Here is a 23,534-nt window from a genome sequence, read left to right as displayed (position 1 = left end):
CCACAAGTTTCCCAAATTTCATTCTTCAGGAGCAATGGGTCTCAGCATTGTGTAAGTTAATCTGTTTGAGGTACCTTGGTTCAAAAAATGCTGCCTTGTGACTCGCAGTTTTGCCCAACTGAAGGTTACAAAATCATTCTAAAAATGTCCTTTTAAAGTATGTTTGAAATTGGAACTATAAGGGCTCTGGGGAGTACAAAATCCAATGTTATTGTGTCATCTTGTGTTCATTTTTAATAATTGATGATAGGAGGAAATTTTACCAATTAAGTCTGCAGGCAACTCCTACTAACCTGAACGTCCAATACCGTCTGATGCAATTTTGGAAGTTTTCGACTGACTCTGCTTGCTACTTGCCCGTGCAGAAACTGATGGGGCATGAGACAGTGGAATTGCAGTGCTGCTGGTCTCTCCTCTAATTGTGGTAAGATCTTGCATGCTAAAACTCCGGAGCCTCTCTGACAGCGCTCCTTGACCCTGTGAAAATCAATTGTGACACATCATAACGTTTTGATTCAGAATAATAGGTATTTGTGAAGAAAAAGAGAGAAAGAAAGCACATATTGAAAATCCATTATTTTGAGTGACATATTTGGACATACTTCATCTCCAGTAAAATGCTTTATTTTTTAAATCATCATGTTTTTATGTATATTAGTAAATATGGACATTTTATTCATCCTCATACTCACATAAAATTATTTCTAAAATCCCTTTGGAGGGGCAACTTGCATTGTAAAATTTTAAGAAATTTATAAATGTGAAAGAATATTCCCAAAAGAACTATTTTCTTAACAGAGAAAAAAGCATTCTCTTCCAAAGCCACCAGGACTATGTTTTTTGAGCAATAATGGCATTTCTGGGATTCATCTTTCCTTGCTAGAATTCTTGAGGACATTATAAGCAGGCTGCATTCTTGCTCCCTTCTGATATATTATCACCCATAAACTAGTTGGGAAAGGAATTTTAAAAAGCTCATTAGATCATGGGTTCATTTTGTTCAGAACCTTCTATATCACATTGATTGATGATTTCAAACAGGAAGCTTTTTCAACCCCTCTGGAGATGCTGGGGAATGATGTACAAATGATGTGCTCCACTATTGAAGAATTGCTTTTTCCACTTAAATGGATATAGAATGGTGGCTGCATTTAGTATAGTGGGTTAATCTTTGTTTCAGATTGTCTTAATGCACACTAGAATGTCCATTTCCAAACCAATATTCTTAATTATGCCTCTGTAAATTTTGTAGAAGTATTTTTCTACATAAGATTGAAACTTTGAATATTTGTTATTCCTCCTTAGACCGATTTAAAAGTGTTTATCTTACATTCTTGAGGTTCCCAGTATCAAGCATCAACTCACAAAAGACTTGGTTATTACTATCATTCTTACCCCATTAAAAAAATGGGTTTAGTTGTAGAGGATCATATTATCCATAGTTGATATTTCTCAAGTAGTATCATATACTACTTGAGAGTCCCTTTGGGGAGAGGGGGCGGTCTAGAAATCAAATAAATTGAAATTGAATTGAATAAATACAATATACATAGTTTTATTTTCATATAAAGATCACTCTCTCTTTTTCTCAAGTGGTCATGATCTGAAAATACATATTACAGCTGTGTCTTTCAGCAATAATTTAACATTTTTTGCTATAGAATGGAGATGTAAAAACAATGGTTTTTTTATATTGTATATAAATGATTCTAGATAATTATGGTGTGTCAGAGATTAATTCTTGAATAAAATTTTATTTAAAAAGAGGGGGAGGGAAACATGCAAAAATTCTTTTAGCAAGAGTTAGAAATACAGAGCTATTCAAGACATTGGCAGGATTTGAAAACAATCTATAATAAAACAACAAATAAAAGATTTGTGTGTGTTAAAAATAGGAAAAAATGAACTTGGGATTTATGGGTTTAATGATAAGACATGGTACAAGATGGAAAGAAGGGACCAATAATGTATCCTTAGAGAGAAAGGATAAAATATAAAATATATATCACTTCTGGTTTCCGAGGAGATCACTTCCGGTTTCCGAAATCACTTCTGGTTTCCGAAAGCGATGGACATTGGTCCGCTGTTCGCTTCCCCGGTGGGCTCCTTTTAGGAGCACAGGGGGTCTTGGAGGGACCACCTGCCGTAGGGCGGCTTGCTGGAACCCCCTGGATAGGCGGCAGCCATGGGGGGGTCTCCATTTTCGCCTTAGGAGCCGGGGAGCGTAGGGGGTGCTTAGCAGCACTTTCACTGAATGGATTCCGGAAGGAAAGAGTTAACTACATGCAGCGGCTGAAGTGCTGGAGGTGAGAAATTCGCTCCAATCTCCTTAATTGCTTTTAACTGACGAGTAGCGGCTTTTTTACAAGTTGTGGATTCAATCTGTTTGAAGTAGGAAGATTGGAGGGGCGTTGTTTTTTCTTCTACCCCTCTCAGGCAAAGCGGCATTTGGACTATCTCTCAATCTCGGAATGGAGATAGAGAGCAAAAAATTGAATTAGCCACTTGAACTAACTATGTGAAAAGATTTATATCATAACTGCAAGAGCTGATTGCTGAGTTGTTTTGAAAGTTTTATGGAAGTTTTTAATGTTCTGCTCCTGATCCCAAGGAGGAGCCAAGATGGCCTTCTTCCTTCTTCTTCTTCGCACTTATAAATGAAGTCTGCCTTTTGAAACTACCTTTGAAGAAAGTCTGGCTTTATATTATCCCCCCTGAAGGACTCTTGGAGCCTCTCCTATTACGTGGTCTTTCTGGATTTGGACTATTTGATTTCCTTTTTTTTTTTTTTTGAGTGACTTCTTGGCTTGGAACTGTGACAGAGGGTTAATTTTCACTTTTGGATTTGCCTGTCTTCTCGGACTCGCTTGGCTGTGCCCTTCACAGACGCTTATTCTTTTGCAAAAGATTTTTACTCTTTCTGAATTTAGACAATAGGGCCCAGAAAACCACCTGGCAAAGCAACCTCGGCACCAACTTCTACTGCATCCAGTCCAACAATTCAACAGACAAAAATTTCATCATTTTTACAAGAAAAGACTGGAGAGAGTTCAAAAGATTTATCTGTTACTCAAATGTTTCAAGCTATTATGCAGGGACAAAATGAGTTGAAAAAGGAGGTAGCAGATTTTAGAGATGAGCTTAAAAGTGTGCAGCAACAAATAACAGAAAATAAACAGAGAATTGGTGTGCTAGAGGAGGGCGCGGCTGGGCTGGGAGAGGAGGTTAAGGCAGTCCAGAAGGGGAATATAGAATTGGAAAATTTTATGGCAAAGATAGAACTTGAAAGAATGTCCTTCTTTCTCAGATTCCAGAACCTACCGGAGACAGAAGATGAAGATCTTAAGGATATTATGAGTACAATTTTAGCAGAATATATTAAAAGAGATAAAGAACAGTTGTGGTGGCATATGGATCTGGTTTACAGGATTAATTCAGCATATACCAGAACACATAATGTTCCAAGGGAAGTACATGTTAAATTTCTTAGGAAGACCACGAGGGATGAGATTCTAGGGGCTCAGAGGGGGGACCACTAAAATATAAAGATAAAGAAATTGGTGTTCTTAAGCAAATTCCAAAAAAAATAAGAGATAAGATGAGGAAGTATTCCTCCTTATCAAAGAAATTATATAATAAGGGAATTTGGTTTAGATGGTTATTGCCAGAAGGAATGCTGATCTTCTGGGAGGGAAACAGAATTAGAATTAACACAATCGTGGAGGCAGAGGCCTTCATTAAAAAACATAGTGCCCTCCTAGAGGACGGAAATATAAGAAGTAGTGAAAAGGGCAACAAAACACAAGGCATGAAGGAGGGAGGGACTGCGGCTCCACCTGGGGACAGGGGGGAGGGAACAATAACGGAAAGACTCAGGTCACAAAAATAAATATATCTGGAATATCATTTTAATTGTTGATATATTAGAAAGTGCAAAAGAGATGATTGAACACATGGTTGATACAATGTACAATAAGATGCTGTTTCTGCTTATCTTTTATCTTTTGATTTTTTTTCTGTAAAAAGTTGTGAGAATTGGAGAGATTCCTACCTCTAATCATTGCTATAAAGATCAGAAACCACTCTTAGATTTTCTTTCTTTTTCTCTCTCTCATTTTATTTATCTTATTTATTTAACTCTTTTCTATAACTTTTTTATTTAAATTTGTAGTGCTTTACTTTGCAAATAACTTATTTAAATAATTTTTTTTTAAAAAATACATACAATACTCTTGAGCAGATAGCAAGAGCACTTAGACTTATATACCATTTCTCAGTGCTTTACGGTCCTCTCTAAGCAGTTTACTGAATCAGCATATTGCTCCCAACAATCTGGGTCCTCATTTTACCAACCTCGGAAGGATGAAAGGCTGAGTCAACCTTGAACCACTCAGAATAGAACTCCTGGAGTGAGCAATGGGTTAGTCTGCAATACTGTATTCTAACCACTGAGCCACCACAGCTCATCACAACACGCTATTGATCTGGTAGTAATAAAGATGTAATTGATGTAAACAGGTGTCAATTTAATAAAATACACACAATGACTGAGATTCAATAAAGACAATAATAATAAAAGACAATACATTTGACTTAAATATAACATACTTCTAGCTAACTGATTTTCCCACAAGGATTTTTTTGTGTGCAATAGGTTTTTATCTGACTCAGTTATCCCTGGGCTTCAGTCCCTGAGGATTCCAGTCAGTTAAATTCAGAGTTAAATTCGGAGGCTGCTTGGGACATGGCAGATATACTGATTTTCTTCTTCTCCATTCCCAATCTCTGCTTTAGTTTTCAAAACAACAAATCATTTTTCTCTAGCAAAAAGGGAGGAGTTTAAGTAATCTGATTTTACAGATAAGCCAAAGCATGTTACTATCTCTTTTACAAGACTAGATTTATTGTCTGTGATGAATTAATGTGGATCGAAACAAATGTGTTTACTGTCAGTGGAACTGACTGACTCATTCACCACATGTATTTCTTTTAAAAGATTATGGGTTTAGCTAAATACTGCTCTGTCTGCTAGGATGACCATGCTAAGAGCTGATTCTCTTAACACAGTGGTTCTCAACCTGTGGGTCGGGACCCCTTTGGGGGTCGAACAACCCTTTCACAGTGGTTGGCTAAGACCATCGGAAAACACATATTTTTGATGGTCTTAGGAACCAAGATACCAATTTTATGGTTGGGGGTCACCACAACACAAGGAACTGTATTGAAAGGTCGTGGCATTGGGAAGGTTGAGAACCACTGTCTTAACACAACATACAGGCAATCCTTTGACTTATGACCATAATGGAACCTGCCCATTACAGTTGTAAGTCATTATGGTTATACAGCGGGTCACCAATATGACCAATTCAATGTTATGACTTTTTTTTTGCAATGGTTGTTAAGGCACTGCTGCTGTCATAAAGCAACCACTGTGATCATAAAGCAACCATTTTTCACTATAAGGCATTTTTGCTGAAAACGGAAGACCAGTCATGAATGCAGCCAGCTGTTGACCATTCCACATGTGGTCATGTGATTGGAAGGCATTGCAACTTCAGAATCAGATCATAAGTACCCTTGGGGGAGTCCATCATAACTTCAAATGGTTGCTAAGCAACCAGTTATAAGTCAGGGACTACCTGAATATAGAACATGCAATTAGTTAAGCATATATAGTTATGTCTGTGTGAAATATTTATTCATCAATGGTAATTTCTAAGCTACTGTTGTCCAAAATAGTTCTGTTGGCAATATCTTAATTTTTTTAGATTCACTTCTTGCGTTGCTGTATAATTATTGATCCCTTGAAATAATTATCTGAACAACACATCTGTCATTCTATCTTAAAGCCATATTTCAGCGGGATAAGACTCCAGGACACTAACTTATTATGGTGGGCTTCTCAGAGCTATTCAATCAATTTTTTGTTCAAATCAACATTTCTACAGAGAACAATATAATTTATCATAGATGCATGCCACAATAGAGCCCACTCTGCTGAGAGGAATGGGATTCTCTCATCAACAGTTTCTTAGGAACACCATTGGATGAAGAGTTTGGTGTTAACAATACTTCAATGCCCCTCTCTGAAGATCTGTGATTAATGTGAACAGCTTTTCAAAGTCTAAAGCTTCTAAGACAATACTACAGCTAAGAGCTGCTTTCAGCTGCTAAAACTCATCCTGGCAGTTCTCAATTTACACCTGCACATCTGTTTCTTTCTTCACTAAATCTAACAAAACAAGCTATATTTTGGCTGCACTTGGAACAACTTCAGGAAGTAATTGGCTGGCGCCGAGAACAACTGCACATATTTTTTATTAGTTGAAAGGTAAGTCTTGATGACATATTCTCATTGGCCATCCAGTATATGAAGTAGGCTAAATTATTCAAGCCAATTGAATAGGGATTCCAGCCTTGCTGATGCATTGAAACACCACCTCAGATATTACAGCTGCTCCTCCCAGATGGTCACATTTTTTATTTAGCCTACCTGACAGGGAATGCTCCCAACATCCATAGGTCCTCATTTCTTCTCCTTATGTAATGTTTTTATGATAGCATGTAGCTTCCATACCAATCCACCCAGTTAATTCCCTTTTTTAAAACTAGCTTTTAAATCCTTGTCTACTGGGGGCAAAAATGCAAATGACCACTTGGTGTCAACCAAATATAGAAAAGCCCTAATTAAGTAACTGTTATATTGAATAGTCAATCAGTGGATCCATTGTTTCATGATTTTTTAAAAAAATCAATAGCTAATAGTAAGGACAAAAAAAAAGATTAAAAAAATAGTTCGTGGAGTAACAAAGCAGTGTGCTTGCTAATTAAAGGATAATTTTATTTTCTTATTTATTTGACTGATCCCAGGGAGATCAAGACAGCATGCAGAACATGACATAGACTGCTAATATGGTGAATGATATTGGATGCGAGTAGAGTTTCAGCTAAGTGAACCACAATCACAGCCCTTGGAATGATGCCCTTAAAACTATACAAATAACAATATATACCTATTTTTACATGATAAAGAGTACGCCATGTGGAGAAGGCAGCAAGTTTTTGCCAGCTCCAAAACAGGAAGGGAACATGGCAGCTCCATGGGTGTGGCCAAAGATAATATCTGTAATTATTCAACAATGAACAGAAATGGACCAATAATGTTGATTAAGAATGTAGACAATGAGCAACTAGCTTTGGTGAAAAGTCTTACAAATGACTTATTTTGCACTAGAGATAGTCCTTGATTTAAGACCACAATTGAGTTCTGAATGTTGGATCTAGGTCACTGCAGTCATAAGTCAAAACAGCATGTGATTAGGCTCCATTTTATAGCTGCTCTTATATCAATCGTTTAGCAAATCATGTGGCCAAATCCAACTTATCAAATGGGCATTTCTTGCCAGAAAATGGCAAATAAGTCACAAAATACAATTCTGAAATTCTGAAATGCTGCAACTGGTCATAAATGTGAGGCAGTTACCAAGCACCTGAAATGCAATCAAATGACTGTGGTAGTGGTGTAGCAGTTATAAATTTGAGGATGGACCATAAGCCACTTCTTTTGAGTCTGTTGTATTTTAGGCAACCAGTCCTAAGTTGAGGATTACCTATAGCTGAAACTTTTGAACTCTCTCCTATCATAGCAGCTGCTGATATAATGCACTCCAGCCACTCAATAGGTTACCAATAGAGGGATAACCATGGATACTAAATATTTCAGTCTCAAAATTATATTTTGCTCTTTACATCTTGAAACAAAGATGTATGTATTTTTGCATCCTGTGTTTCTTATTCACTATAAATCTGTATCAATCAACTATGGAACAAAATACATGCAAATACACAAAAACATTATGGACGGAATTAGTAAATGCTATCATCACTGTGATTATTCATAAGAAAGCAAAATGATGCCAGATATTACTTGAAGTTCTTAGGAGCCTATGTTTATCTGGGTATCATCACGGTTGAATGCTCTAGGTAGAATTTGCATTTCAATAAACATGCATAGGATTGTCATTTAAGTTGTTAAATATTACTTAGGAAAAATATTACTTAAATGAAAAATATTTTCATTTAAACCAAACACCAAACTGTTAGTGTTATATTAGAAATAACTTTCAAGAAAATGTATTTTTCTTTGGTATATATAACTAAAAGTACATATTACATGAAATCAATCTTTTTCTACAAGTATTTCATTAAATAAGCACTTGAAGTATCTCAAAATGTATTTATATTATCAGTCTGTATAAATTTCTTGATATACTTTGGATGCATTTTGTCTTCATTTTTATACATTTTTCATTAATGCCTCCTTTTTAGACAATAAAAATAGCTATATCCCAAGGTTTTTAAAACTTTTTTTAAAGTGAACATATTTTAGAAGCTTTTTTTTAGATTTTTGTTTAAAATAGTAAAATGAATATAAATAAAAACAATATGTAAAATATAAAACTTAGTAACTGAATTCCCTGATTAAGCTTTATTTTTTGATCTTAGTGTTATTTGAATTCAACAATTATATTCAAATAACACTAAGATTAAATAATAAACCTTAATCAAAGCTTAATCTGTGAATTCAGTTATTCACAGATTATTATAGTACCTGGTTTACAGGCTACTAAAAATTCATAGCATAGATATGGGTCCCCCAAACCTCTCTGAAGTTTTTCAAGATTGTACCACCAATGCTTAGAACTGAATAGTAAGTAAATTTTGATGATGTGATTTCTACTCCCCCTTTTTTAGAAATAATATAGAAATAAATGCTTTTAACTTCTATACCTAATGGACATATTTTGCTTTGAGCACTTCCCCAAAACATTAAAACGTTCCCCCAGATGTGTTGAACAATGCAAATAAATAAATAATAAAGTTGGTACATTTTTAATCACAGTCTTTACATAGAAGAAATTGTTTCAGGTGATTTTTTTTTTTTCAGTAGGAATTGATCACTAAGTTACGTGGGCTGTGTAGCACAAGGCAAAAATATATTTTAGAGTAAATGGAGGCATATATATAACAACTTTCTACAGCTTCATAAACCAGATGTAAATTTTCTTGGGAGTGCACAGCAGATGCAGAGGGGGACATGATCCCGGAGGAAAAAAAACTGTAGCTGCTTTAAAGAATTGCAGATATGCTGTATTTGCACCTGCATATGCTTCAGAGCGTCTTAGGTGAAGCTCTGCATGAGCCCTGTGTGTTAAAATCTACAGAAGTGAAATCATGTAGCCACTGAATGACTAAATAATCCTGTCATAACTAAGGTGAAATTGATATAAAAGTAGTAAACTACTCCTATGTTAAATGACACCCCTGCAATTTTTATTATTACTGATAAAGTCATAGTTTAAAGCTGAATGGATCAAAGAAAGCAGAATAACAATATTCCACATTTACTCTTGATAGTGTTCGTTTTAGTAAAAAGAAAAAGCATGCTGGTCTTGCTTGATAATACGTAGATTAGTTTAGAAGTTAATAGAAACCTTCACAAGGTTACCTGCCCATCTTTCAGATCCAAATGCAAGAGAAAATGAAGGAGCTGGGTGATCTAGCAGGTAAAAAAAAAATCCCACTGTGGCAACATATAAAACAAATGTTAAGATTGTTCTACAAGTATGAAGTCATAGAAAAGCTATATATACCATATACTGTACCACCTATTCAAGGCCTTGCTGTTGTCATTGCAGAGTGCTATGTGTATATATTGAATAATGACCTCCACTCTAGTTTTGTAGAACAATTAACAGCTAATTTCTCTATACCATGGGTGTCAAACTCACAGCATCATGTTGCCATCACATGATGTTTTCCCCATCCACAGAGCTGGAGTGGGCGTGGCCTGCATGTGACGCATACGGCCCGCAGCCGCCAGTTGGACACCCCTACTCTATATGAAGAGAAACTATGTAATACAATGTATTGCAAATTTCACCACTTCTTCTAAAGGCCACTCAAACACTAAATGGTATACAGTTTAGATGTGAAATAGTCTTATCTTCATAATAATAGGAAAACAAAAACAGCTTAAAAAACATCCTAAAGACTAACTTAGTTTTATATTTCATATCAATCTTATATATCCTCTAATTCCAATTAATACTTTTTAAATAACTATTTATATAAATAACTTAATTAAGCAATTAAACCTCTTCTCCCTTTGAAACCATAGTCTAGCAAACATATTCATTTTGTCCAATGTTTAATGATCAGGATCATCTGACATTTAATTGTTACAAATTATTAAATCAATGCAATAAATCAACTGAAATAAATAATAATAATATTGCTTTACTTGATTTCTTGATTTATCCTTGATTTATTTATGACCATTCATTCAGCAAGTGACTAGAGTGGCTTTGGGTACATGGAGCCTCAAGGATCCAAGATCATTCTTAGTTCAGAAGGAGTTGCATTACCCTATTCAAACCCATTTCACATCTTAGGAGTTCTCCTGGATTCATGTCTGAGAATCACTCAGGACAATTTTAGCACAGCTCCAGTTTGTGCATCAGTGGTGACATTTCCTGGATCATGGCCTCCTGTGCTCAGTCACTCAAGCCCTAGTCATCTCTCATTGGCTCCTCATACATCACCTCTCAGGTTTCCAAATTTTTCTTAAGAGCTGTAACCATTAGAGGAGAATGCTGTAACTTTCCTTAATTAACCTTCTGGTGACTGATTGCTATGATGCTATGATCAATTCTCTTATGTCTCTTTGTAGTACTTGTGTTTTGGTCTGTGGCTGTAAATAAATTTTACTTACTTACTAGTCGTCGCTCATCTGGATTACTGCAGTGCATTCTACACGGGGATAATCTTGAAATCCATTTGGAAGCTTCAGCTGGTGCAAAGTGTGGCAGTGAGAACAGTCTTTGAGGCCCCTAGGATGGCCCATATTATATCTCTGCTCCGCAAACTTCATTGGCTACTTCCTAGTGCAGTTCAAGTGTTGGTTATCACCTTTAAAAACCTTAATGTCATAGGTCCAGCTACCAGATGAACCATCTTGTTGTCCCACTAGCAGAAGCCCACCTACTCATGCTAGCAGAAGGGGCCTACTGTGGATCCTGTTGGTTAAAGAACTCCGACTATCGGGATTCAGAAGAGCCTTCTTTGCTGCAAAACCCACCCTTTGTAACATCTTGCCCTCCAGGGTAAGATCTGCTCCTACCCTCCTATTCTTCTGCAAGAGCCTGAAGACTTGGTTCTGCTGACTGGGCTGGGTTCCACACTGGAGGTGGCTGCTGGATTGATAGCTGACTCCACCTCCCATCCCTTTCTCTCTGACTTCCACCCATTTACTTTTTTGGTTATCATATTGGTGTATTCTGATTGTTTTCTTTTTCATTATTTATTCTATTGTTCTATTATTTTACTTCAGTTTTGTTTACGTTCTTATAATTTCTTCTTTTTTATTGTTGTAAGCCGCTTAGAGTAGTCCCATGGTGAGATAGGTGGAAAATAAATGTAACAACAATCTTGCTGACTGCGCAACAAACCCAGGGGTGGGTTTCAACCGGTACGGACTGGTATGGCTGTATTGGATGGTGAAATTTAGTAGGCCTTCCCATACCCATTGGTCAGGAGGCCCCATACTGGAACGCTCCCTCCCCTCATATGCTTTTTCACTCGCCCTGTCCATCCTCACCATGTTGCCAAAAAGTTCTCAGAAGAAGAACCAGAAGAAGAAAGAACTGGTGAGTGGCTGGTGGGAGGAGGAGGATGTTGGGGAAAAAGGAAGAGGCAGAGGGGATGGAAGATACTATAGGAGCACACTCTCCCAGCATCTCTGCCTCGTCCCTCTTCCTAGATTCACTCACGTTTTTAAAACTCACAGCCTGTGCACACACACACACTTTCAGCCCCTCTGCCTCTTCCCTTTTCTTGGATTCACTCAGACGTTTTTAAAACTCACAGCCTGTGCACAGCACATCCACTTCCAGCCCTTCTGCCTCTTCCCTCTTCCTGGATTCTCTCAGACATTTTTAAAACTCACAGCCTGTGAACAGCACATCCACTTCCAGCCCCTCTGCCTCTTCCCTCTTCCTGGATTCACTCAGACGTTTTTAAAACTCACAGCCTGTGCACAGCACATCAACTTCCAGCCCCTCTGCCTCTTCCCTCTTCCTGGATTCACTCAGACGTTTTTAAAACTCACAGCCCGTGCACACACACACACTTCCACTCTTTTAAAAATGTCTGAGTGAATCAAGAAGAGGGAAGATGCAGAGGGGCTGGAAGTGTGTGTGCTGTGCACAGGCTCTGGGTATTAAAAATGTCTTGTGTGTGCACAGGCTGTGAGTTTTAAAAATGTCTGAGTGAAGAGGGAAGAGGCAGAGGGGCTGGAGGTGTGTGTGTAAGGTGGTCAGTAATGTTGAAGACCGGCAAGGACAGCCATATTTCCTCTGTAAGTAGCTGTTTTATTATTTTGTGTACTTATTTTATTCTTATTTAAGTAGTAAGTGCACAAAATAATAAATTTCCTTTTTTATATCTTCTTTTTGTAGGTCATTTTTGAGAGCAATAATTCAGTTACATCGACTTGGCCACTCCCACCCAATCACATGACTTCCAAGCTACTCCCACCCAGTCACATAACTTCCAAGCCACTCCCACTCAGTCACATGACTGCCAAGCTACTCCCACCTGGTCATATGATCACCAAGCCACTCCCACCCGGTCACATGCCCACCAAGCCACTCCCACAGAACAGGCCACACCTACAGAATAGGTTCTAAAAATTTTTGAAACCCACCACTGAACAAACCAGAACTCTTCAAAATTACAACAGTACTAAACAAAGGGACATACAACTCCCTCCTGAAGTTCCAACTGTCACAGTCCTCTGCTGTCATATGACAAAATTTGGGGTGCTTGGCAGTGTGCCTGCCCTCATGAACACAGGAGCACTGCAATTTCTCCCCATGAGCTGGGAGGAGCTGGGAGGCCTTGACCTGCTAGGCCCACCAGCACATCAGCCTTTCCATTGCCCCACCACTCCCCAAGGCTTAAATCTTTTTTCTGCCCAGCTGCTCGACTGAACTTATCTTCATTTTCTGTACATTTTTTCATTTTCTGTACGTTTTCTTACAAGTACACCCTGCCAATACAAGGTACAGTGACTGCAGAAAGCTAGCCAACACAATGTTTTCAGAGATAGAGGCTCAGAATATTGCAAAGGCTGGTGTTGGCTAGCTTTCTGCAGTAAATGTGCAGCTCATTGGCTGGGGATGCTTGTCAGCAGCTACCTGAAAAGGGAAGGGAAGTTGACCTACACAACTGGATGTTGAGAAGTCCCTTTCAAAAAAGGGGTGTAATGGAGAAAAGGCGCAAAACTTCTAGAAAAAGTGGGGAAAGGTGGGGTGGGTGGATGGCCCATATGCTGGTGAGACTGCTAACCAAGGCTTCCAATCCATAGTAAACTTCCATGTACTGGAAGGCATAGCTGGGCAAGACCTGGATGTGGCAGAATCCCACATACTGGTGAATCTAGCTGGCTGAGGCCTTCTGATCTGCAGCAGGTTTCTGCATGTGCATGGAGGGTACTGGCCTCCCAGAGCCTTTCTCAGCCCAGAGCACTCTGTGCTGTTGTTTAACAATTGCAATAGGGGAAGCTGGGATTGCGGTTGTTGAATGAGATGGTCACATGGGTGCCTACCTTAACAATTGCAATGTCTTATGACCCAAATTGCAGGCACAATTGTTCTTGTAAGACTATTTGTATCAGTTCATTCTCCATTATCACACAGAGATTGTAAACGTACATACAATTATTCCTACCTCTTTAAACAACCTCATTTTTAGCACAAAATGTTCTGTTCAGTTTTTCATATTGTTTGGGAGTTTGTATAAAATCAATTTAGAGTTTCCTTCCTTTAATTCAATAAAAAAGAAATAGGTTAAGTGAAGATTAAACTTTTTTGAAATAGAAATCCCCGAAAAAGAACATGAAATGATTCCAAAATCTCTTAGGTTTATACCTCAAGCCACTATATTTGTGGGTGCATTTTGTTGTAGCTATAAGTTTTGCTAAGTATAACACTACATTTTTTTGTCAATCACCTTGCAAAGAATGTAATTCTTAGGACCTTGTGTCTATGTGTACTGAGACATTTATGGCCTTTCACTATTAATGGCAAATGGCTTTAGAGCTTCTGATACTAAGCATTGCTCATAAGCCATTGTTTGAACATTCTCACAGCCAAAGAAAATTGTAACATTAAAGTAATTCTCATATCCTGAATTGTCCTACTGATTACCTTGGAAGCTGCCATTACAGCAGCTGTGGCTGCAACATTTAGCCCCCGTTTCCCAAAATGCACCAGGGCATCATAGCTGCGATCTTTTGCTTGGACTAAGCAACCATCTATTTCCTGTCAAAAAGAAAAAAAATCCACAATCAAACTCAAAAGAGTTCAAATAAATTTGTCTTTTTCTTACTTATCAAAAGGAAGATGTTTCCATGCCTGCCCTGAATATAGATCAAAACAGTTAAAACAGGGTATGATTTACCAAATCATCCACCTTCCTCATTGATATAACAATTGTATGAGAGGAGTTGTGATTATTTTATAATAAAAGGAATATGCAAATTTGGAAACTGAAGTGTCTTCCACTCCACTTTCAGATGACCTCTAAGCATAATTTGTTAGGTTTGGGCTTAATATGTTTACACGAACCAAACCACTGTAGCTTGGTGATCATACTTTACTGCTTAAAGGCTAAACCAATTTCGTTGTATACATGATGTACAATGACAATAAAGGCTTTGAACTTAATATATCAATCTACTTGAAGAAATAAAATGAATGCATTCAACTCTCCCTATTCACGTGATCTTTTTAATAGAAAATAGGGATATAAACTTACAATGTAGGTCCTAATTAGAGTTATAATATGAATAAAAAAAACAAAAATTATTTTAAATGCTTAGGGAACACTTGACTCCAATACAAATACTCAGGAGATTGCTTAATACTCATTCTGAGGAAGAATAATCCACAAATTATATCCAAGAAACAAGCACTATACAAAAGTGCTATTAGGTAAATTCAATTCCAAAAGGGTTATATAGATCATGGCAAGTCACCACTTGTTTAACTATTGCCTGATAACTAAATCTAATTAACTGAATTCACACAATACTCTAAGCCAAAACAAAATCAACAATTTATTTACCATCAACTTGCTAACTTTTGCAAAATCTATTTGCTGGTGACAAATGGGGAAAGACTATCATTGGTCTGTCAATGTGCAAATTGCTGAATTAAAAGAAATGAAGGATAATGAAGGGGTACATGAGTGCTTGGTAATCTTTTCTATTTTGGTGTCATAGTGTATTGAATTGTAACTCTCATAATTCTGAATAGGAATTAAGAAAGCTGGTAGTCCAATGTAATATAATTGAAAAATACCAGGTTGGAAAAATTTGCATTAAAATTTATTTCTCATATGAGCTGTTCTTCAAGATTTCTGACTGACTGGTCCAATTGCTTTTGAAACACTTGTAAAAAAAATTTCTATAGAGCCAATAGTTTAAATCATTTATTACATTGAGAATCATCCCAGTGGGGAGCTGCATTTTTTCAGTTCTTATCTGTAAAAATAAGTCAATCAAGAAAAAAGAGTAACACCTACTGAAATGAAACTCTTCTTCCTGAAAGGAATGCAAAAAGTGTAAGTAATATTATACAATCAGTAGTGCTATCCTACAACTGATTCAATAGTTGTCACCCAGTTTGATGAGGCTCACTAATGTTTAATGGCATCACAGCCTAAGGATATTCTTATTCATAAGCTTATCTTATGAGAAATAATGCTACTGACCTTTTCTTTTGAAGATAAAGTTGGGTGTACAAATTTCCTATATAGAAGACTGGAGCCCTTTGTGTATGGAGACAATAACCAAGCTACAAAGGCTATTTTGAGTTCATAATAAAATGGGAACCTATAGAAAAAATAATAATATATTTTGGTGTTCTTTTCAAATCAAGTTCCTTGAGAATTTACTAAGAAAGTAAATGTATGAATGTTTGAATATGTGCATTGATGTTGGCATCCAAAAATATTTTCCTTTGCATTTTGGCTTTTGCTAATGTCTTTAAGTGCATCTTCATGAATAACAAAGTCAGGAGTCCATGTTCAATCCCTCCACCAATACAATGAAGAAGACCATAACAGGTATCTATCCCCCCTTTTATTTGAGAATGCCATGTGAAGTTTCACTGTTCATTCATTCCTAAGTACAATAGAACAATTTCCTATCAATGGTTGTTTCCATCCTATACCCCTTGACAACTTGCACAAATATTCAGACCAGACTAATGCACGCAGCCTGTTTCACGGTACCAATATTCAGTTCCACATTTCTTCTAAGTTCTAGGAGAGCAAAAGTGAACAAAGTATCTCATATATCACGATGTTCAGTTAAGCAAAGGTAATTGTGTAAGAATACAATGAGTGGAATCCTTGGCCCTCAAATGACACCCGAGTACTGATAAATGAGCAAGAAATTATAGGTTTGGTTTATTTGGTAGGCAACTAGATGATACACCTTTCTTACAATTCCACGGGTAAATGTACTGTTGTAGTTCTCATAAAGTTTGTTTGTTTGTTTATAAAGTTTATTGGCTACCCATCTTACCTCAGTGTAACTCTGAGTGGCTTAAATATGCAGATTAAAAAATGGCTTGCAAGATATTCCTGCCTGAGAATTTATTTTGGTTTTTTCTCTAAGATCCCTGTTCTTATCTTTCTTCCTATAACCTCATTCTTGTCTTTATATTCTTCCTGTATTTTCTTTTATGCATCTATTTAGGACTTTCCTTGGCCCAATTTTAATATAGGAAATGAGCAGCCATTTCTAAATTCCTGTGAATTTAGAAACATTCTATGTGCTCTAGTTATGTTTTAATATATCGGCATTCAAAGATATATATCTATGTTCTGTTTATCAGCAGGAAAATTCAGGATTCAGCCATTTCGCAAACCCAAACATGCTTAATTTGAACAATGAGCCCGCATCTACCTTCTTCTTCCTTTGGGTCCTTCTCAACCTTTTTCATCTACCTGTCCTTTTAAATTGTGGAATTATTTTTACTATCTCATATGCTTTTTACTATTGCGTATGCTTTCGTCCTTGAGAAGATGTTTCTTCTTTCTTTGCTTGCCTTTTGTAACACAAATATCATTGTTGTCCAACCCCAAATGGTTTTATTGATATCTTCCCCATCTATATGCCAGAACTGCATCTTCATAACATATATCTCCCAAGACTTGTAATTTTTCTCAATAAATGAACTTTGATTCACAAACTGGTGGTAGTTCTATATAAACCACAAGTTTCTCAAGGATGCTAATGATTGTTATGTTTACAATATTCAAAGTGGGATTCCAAAGAGCAACAATCAATAACACTGACATTCACATTTGGCATTCCTGAAAGAAACTGTCAGGCTTCTAGGACAGGTATTCCACCCACCTAATATCATTGGATGCCTAATCCTATCTATAGTGTATGCCTGTGTGTTTCCATGCTCTAGTCTACTTTTCTTCTGAAGAACACATTTCAAAGGATACCAACCAGCAAAGAAAAATGTCTGTGAATGTCTCTGCTGTTGTAAAGAGTGCAAATATGATCCAGTACATCATCCATTTCACCTGAAAAGAAAGCATAATAAAAATTTTATCTCATACATACACATTATACAGGTGCTAGTTCCTTCCTTCTTAGTACTAAGGCCAGACTTACTAACAGACACTTTGAGATGGTACTACTTCAAATAACAGATTCGTATTCAATAGTAAAAGTAGAACCAAATTTACTTATTTATTAAGTTTTCAACCAACATTTGTGTGGAAGATAAAAATGACTTGGAAATTTTCTATTCAGGAAACAAAGGATCATGAAGCAGAAGTAATTCTGATACAACATAAACGCAGTTGTAAAAGTTATTCTGAATCTACTTTCTAGCACTTCTCACTATTTAAAATTAAAATTTTCATTACAAGCTATCTTATTTCATAAAAAAAAACTATAGGTGTTATATCTTTTTATCCTCCTCTTATTTATGTATCTATCCACTTAATAATTTTAATTGTTTAAATTTTAGAGTTATTTATGATGTATTTTGATATGGACTGTACACCGCCCCGAGTCCCTTTCAGGAGAGGGGGCGGTCTATAAGCGCTAAGAAATAATAATAATAATAATCAGGGTTGGTAAATCCCAAGTTACTTTAGGCTGTTTCTCTGTCTTCATTATGAAAACAAATCTGAGATATTATTACAAAATAGTAATCACTATGGATGGAGATATGTACAGTTTCATATAAAATGAGTGCCCATGCTGTGTTCCAGGTACAGTTCTATCTGCTGTGTATGCTTCAATGGCCCAGCATTGTGTCCTTAAATTAATCATAATTACATAATCATAAATACATAATTTTAATTAGCCAGAATATTTATTTTAGAAAAAGGAAGTATCAACCAGTCTTGTTTCTCCTAATGTTGCAGCTAAAGTGGAAGATAACGTTAAATCATCTAAACGTTAGCTAAAAATGAAATTACCAATTAAAATGGAAGGGGCGGGATATAGTAATGATTTGGCATACTAGGTACACAGAAAAAAAATCACATCTGAAGCATGTTCTCCCTTCTAAAGAGTGAAATAACAATTGTTAAAAGGGATACAGGATACTCCCAGAAAGACTACTTACATATTCTTTAATATCCTTTGATTTTACAGCTTTGTAAGAGTAATAGGCAGGATAAAGAGTGCCAAATATTAGCCTAAAAGAAAAATGAAAAACAAAAGTCACGGGAAATACTATGGGCTGGAACCAGAGTATGATGATTACATTTGATTCTATAAAATCGGTAACATTTATATAAAAACACTTGTTCTCTTGATTTTAATAGGATTTATTTCAAATAACTTCAAGTTATTTCGTCATTATTTGTTTAATGTTTCTTTCTGAAAGAAATTCTCAGTTGCTCACACAGAAAAATATAAATTTAAATAACACATTTAAAATCTGCCTTCCCAGTCAAAATACAGATTTACAACAAAATCATGCCTTCCATCTGCCTGAACCACCAGTGCATCTCATTTTTTTCTCATTTTTAAAATGTTATGTTTACAAATTAAAATTTTATTTTTTAACATTTACCAAAAATTTACAAAAAATGCAAAATAGAAAAACAGGAAAAGAAATATATGAAAAACAATAAAAATACAGTTATGCAATTTAGCAATAGCAACAAAAGAACAACAGATATGGTTGGACAACCAGAATGACTTCTCACAACTAAAAACATAAACTGAGAGCCCCCATACTAAATGAATTGAAATCTGATGCCGTACCCAAATGAATGAGTTGCTTATAGATATAGATATTATATTGATGATTACAATAAAATATTGTAGAAAACTTTGGAGGTCTTCTAATCCAACCCCCTCCTTAAGTAGGAAATCCTATACCATTTTGGATAACTGGCTATCCAGTCTCTTCTTAAAAACCTCCAGTGTTGGAGCGCCCACAAAGGCAAAACATTTCGATCGATTAATTGTTGAGTCAGGAAATTTCTCCTTAGTTCTAGGTTGATTCTCTCCTTGATTAATTTCCATCCATTCCTTCTTATCCTGCCTTCTGATGCTTTTGGAGAATAGGTTGACTCTCCTCCCCACTCTGCTTTTTGGCAGACCCTCAAATATTGGAACATTGGTATCACCTCTAGTCCTTCTTTTGATTAAAATAGACATACTCAATTCCTGCAACCGTACTTCATATATTTTAGCATCCAGTTCCCTAGCAATCATCCTTTACATACAGATCTTTATATGTATATAATACATATGTGAGAAGGGTATTATTTTTGCTTTAATAACTGTTTGCTGTTCGTTTGTTTTACAATTCCTTGGTTGGGATATTGTTTACTTCTTTTCCTCCCACATACATCCCTGCGGCCAATATGCTCACACAGGGAGGGGCTTCTCCTGGTGCTGTCCACTAGGCAATGCTAGCGGGCGACACCGAGGAGTAGGGCCTTCTCTGTGATGGGCCCAACCCTCTGGAATGACCTCCCCCCCGACATTAGAACCACTTCTGACCTCCGCTCCTTCCGGCAAAAACTGAAGACCCACCTGTTCCGATTAGCAGGCCTGGCATAATTCAACTGTCCCTCCTGGCAAATGTATTATATCTGGTTATTTTAGGGGTTTTTAATTTACTGTATTTGTTTTTAGGGGTTTGAATTTATCTTATATCTGCTTTGTACAGTTCTTTTAACTGCATTTTAACCTCCTCCATGTCAACTGTCAACTGCACATATTTAATTTTATTGTATCTTGTTATATTTTGTATGAACTGTACACCGCCCCGAGTCCCTTTCGGGAGAGGGGGCGGTCTAGAAGCATTAAATATTATTATTATTATTATTATTATTATTATTATTATTATTATTAATGGAAGCATGGCCCTTTATGCTGGGCGTTGTTGAACTGAGCCACGTGGGAGGTATTGGAACAATGTTTCTAGTTGAGCAATGTTGTTCATCATAAGGCTTAATGTTTTATACTATTGTGGTATTTAATCCGATTTTATCTCAAGGGCCACCATTTTAATGTGCTTGTTGTATTGTTGTCTGTAGTTGTGATTTTATTTTATTTTAAGGACTGTTTTAATGTGCACACTGTCTAAATGTTTATTGTATTGGTGCGTGTTGCTATTATCTGTAGTTGTTGCTGGATTCTATTTTAAGGACCACTATTTTAAAGTGCTTGCTGTGTCACTGTCTATATATTATTGTTTATATATTTATTGCACTGGTGCTTGTTGTTACCTGTAATTGCTGTTTAATTTGATTTTGTCTTAACAGCCATTATTTTAATTAAAGTCCTTAACTGCCTCTGAGATGTGTTGGAGTGCCTAGGCCAAGCAGGCCAGTCATCTGGGGAAAGGGGTAGAAGGGCTCAATTGCTTATAGCCCCTTCAGGGAAGCACTACATTTGTTATGATATTTTCAAGCTACCCCTATTTTACAATTAATGAGGTACAAGTATGGAAAACAGATGGCAGTATATTATGCTAAGTATTAATAAGACAAAGCACGGGTATTAATAAATGTAACAAAGGATATTTTTTCTTAAAATATTGATTTGTCCATGATAGAGAAGATTTATGGTACGGCAGTAAACAATTCAGACTATTAAATCCCAAAGAAACTGGACAATCTGTTTAAAACGTTTGTTTAAAATAACAGACTTTTATGTCAATTAGAATACAGCTGGAAGGGACCTTGGAGGTCTTCTAGCGCAATCCCCTACTCAAGCAGTAGACCCTATACTTGTGATGGCGAACCTGTGGCATGTATGCCCAAAGTGACACATAGAGCCATGTCGCCTGGCATACGTGGTGTCGCCCGTTCCTCTTCTGGGTTTCTGGTGCTCACGCACACACACTGATCAACTGGCTTTTGTGTGTGCGGCAGTGCTGAAAAATGGAAGAGCTGGTCTTCTGTTTTCCAGCATGAGCACTGGCCAGCTGATTGGCACATGTACATGAACAGCAGTAACCGGAAGACTTGCGGAAACAGAAAGTTCATTTTCAGCATGCGCATGCCCCCTGGGCAGCTCCTCTTCCTGGTCACGGCGCAGTCAAGTGCACATGTGCGTGTGAAGTGCTCCCTTTTTGGCACTCAGTGCCACTGAGGTTCGCCATCACTATGTTATAGTATCTCACAGAAGGGAATGCTGTTTTTAAAGATGTGCAGATAAGATGAAACGTAGCCCAATATTTTTTTTTATTATTTAGATCATCTGAGATCATTACAGCAAATGAGAGCCTCAGACATACTTTGGTGCATAACAGTATCAAGTATGACTGGAGAGAATGAATATATTATATTTTTATGAATATAAATATTATGAATTCAAACTGCATGTTATAATACAAGTAAACAAGGCATAAAAGCTTCAGAGGATTTTAAACTGAGGTTATTTTTTCAGCTTTGTTTGGAACTATCCTGAGAATAAAGTTCTAGTGACCAATTTTAGCCAGCAATCTTTTTCAGAATATTATAAATGAAAATGAGGTTTATTTAACTATTAATGCTGACCCTTTGGAGGGACTGGAAAAAAGAAAATCGAGTAAGTAGTTTAGCATAATTTTCCCAATCTAAAGCATTCTACACGTAACTGATTGTACCATCTATTACTATCAGCCAACATAGTCAGTGCTTGAAGTTCCTCCAGGTCTTCCAGTCACACATGCAAAAATAACCTGAATGACAAATTCTGACCAATTTGAGAGAAAAGAGCAGAAACAGAATACATGACCAGTCCAAACAGGAAACAGGGACCAGAAAACAAAGATAATCAGAGAAAAATAATTCAGGACCATGGACAGATCTCAACAAGACAAATGGAATGGAATCTATTTGATCTAACCACACAATATATTCTCTGTTAAAAAAACCAATTTTGTTCAGGTTTTCCTTTCTTTCTTATTGAGGAAGTAATCTAATGGCTTGTAACTTATATGCACATAAATATAACTTCTTTCACTCCTCTGAAACACACACACACACAGAATTTCAGCAGTATCCAACATTATTTTTCACGGAAGCTTAATAAAAAGAAAGCAAGGCTATTGTAATGCTGACAAAAGAGGGAAAGATGGTTTACAGTAAACTCCAAACCCTATGCCATAATAAGAGGTCCATGTTTTTAATTTAGGCCTACACAGCCATAGTAATTAAAGTATAAATTGATTTATTCATTTGAAATTTAACCTCACTTAATGTTTATCCCAAACCATCTGAGTTTAAGTCCTGTGATTACTGCAAGTTAGGGTTAAAGTTAATTATTTTGTGCTTCTGTGAGTATTTGCACATCTGAGACGTGCAAAATCATACAACTAATGATATTATTAAAAATCTTTTACTGGGGGAAAAAGTTAAGGACATTACAGCAGAATCATTATGGAGAACCATGATTAGAAGTTCTTTTATTAAACAATTAGAAATACTGCTAGAGTTTTATCATTTCAATTTATGTTATCCCACTATATTTCCCATTATTATTCCATATTATTGTGCATTTTCTCTTTCTTTGTATTATTTGTAGTATTATAAATACAACTTGCATTCTGGAAGCATATTGTCACCAAGCAACAATAGCTTATTAAATCCTTATCCAACTCAATCATTTTTATGGTTCTAAATGGGAATTAAAAACAGCCTTTTTCCTGCTTGTGCATAATGTTCCTTGCTGTTGCTAAATCAAAGCCATCTTCTTATCTATCTTTAGTGACTAGTTTGCCATCTGCAACTATTCTGTAATAATTAAATTATAGTTTTCTTGCTATCAGGGAGGTATCACAATAAATTGAATAACTCTACAACAAATGTAGTTTGCAAGATCTACTGGAAAGGCATATGCAAACGAGGAAGTCAAGAAAGTGTATATAGATTTTTAATCATCATTCATCACCATTAATATCAAAACTGCCTAAAAGTCCATT

The 23,534-nt window shown here is 36.4% G+C and overlaps 1 protein-coding gene across 3 annotated transcripts in view; it reads right to left on the bottom strand.

Moving 5' to 3' along the window:
- The window catches only part of LOC309381309 (receptor expression-enhancing protein 1-like), a 56,134-nt gene that overhangs the window by 18,532 nt on the left and 14,068 nt on the right, over positions 1-23,534 (bottom strand). For all 3 annotated transcript variants that reach the window (XM_081932162.1, XM_081932163.1, XM_081932164.1), the window contains exons 2-6: positions 18,729-18,801; positions 17,594-17,670; positions 15,838-15,958; positions 14,271-14,384; positions 294-477 (exon numbers count right to left, since the gene is read on the bottom strand). In XM_081932162.1, coding sequence (XP_081788288.1) covers positions 294-477; positions 14,271-14,384; positions 15,838-15,958; positions 17,594-17,670; positions 18,729-18,801 — 569 coding nt within the window. The remainder of the gene's footprint in view (positions 1-293; positions 478-14,270; positions 14,385-15,837; positions 15,959-17,593; positions 17,671-18,728; positions 18,802-23,534) is intronic.

The sequence above is a fragment of the Natrix helvetica genome, assembly GCF_964273705.1.
Source record: "Natrix helvetica genome assembly, chromosome: Z".
Lineage (NCBI taxonomy): Eukaryota > Metazoa > Chordata > Lepidosauria > Squamata > Natricidae > Natrix > Natrix helvetica.
This window is presented reverse-complemented; position numbering and strand designations above follow the sequence as displayed.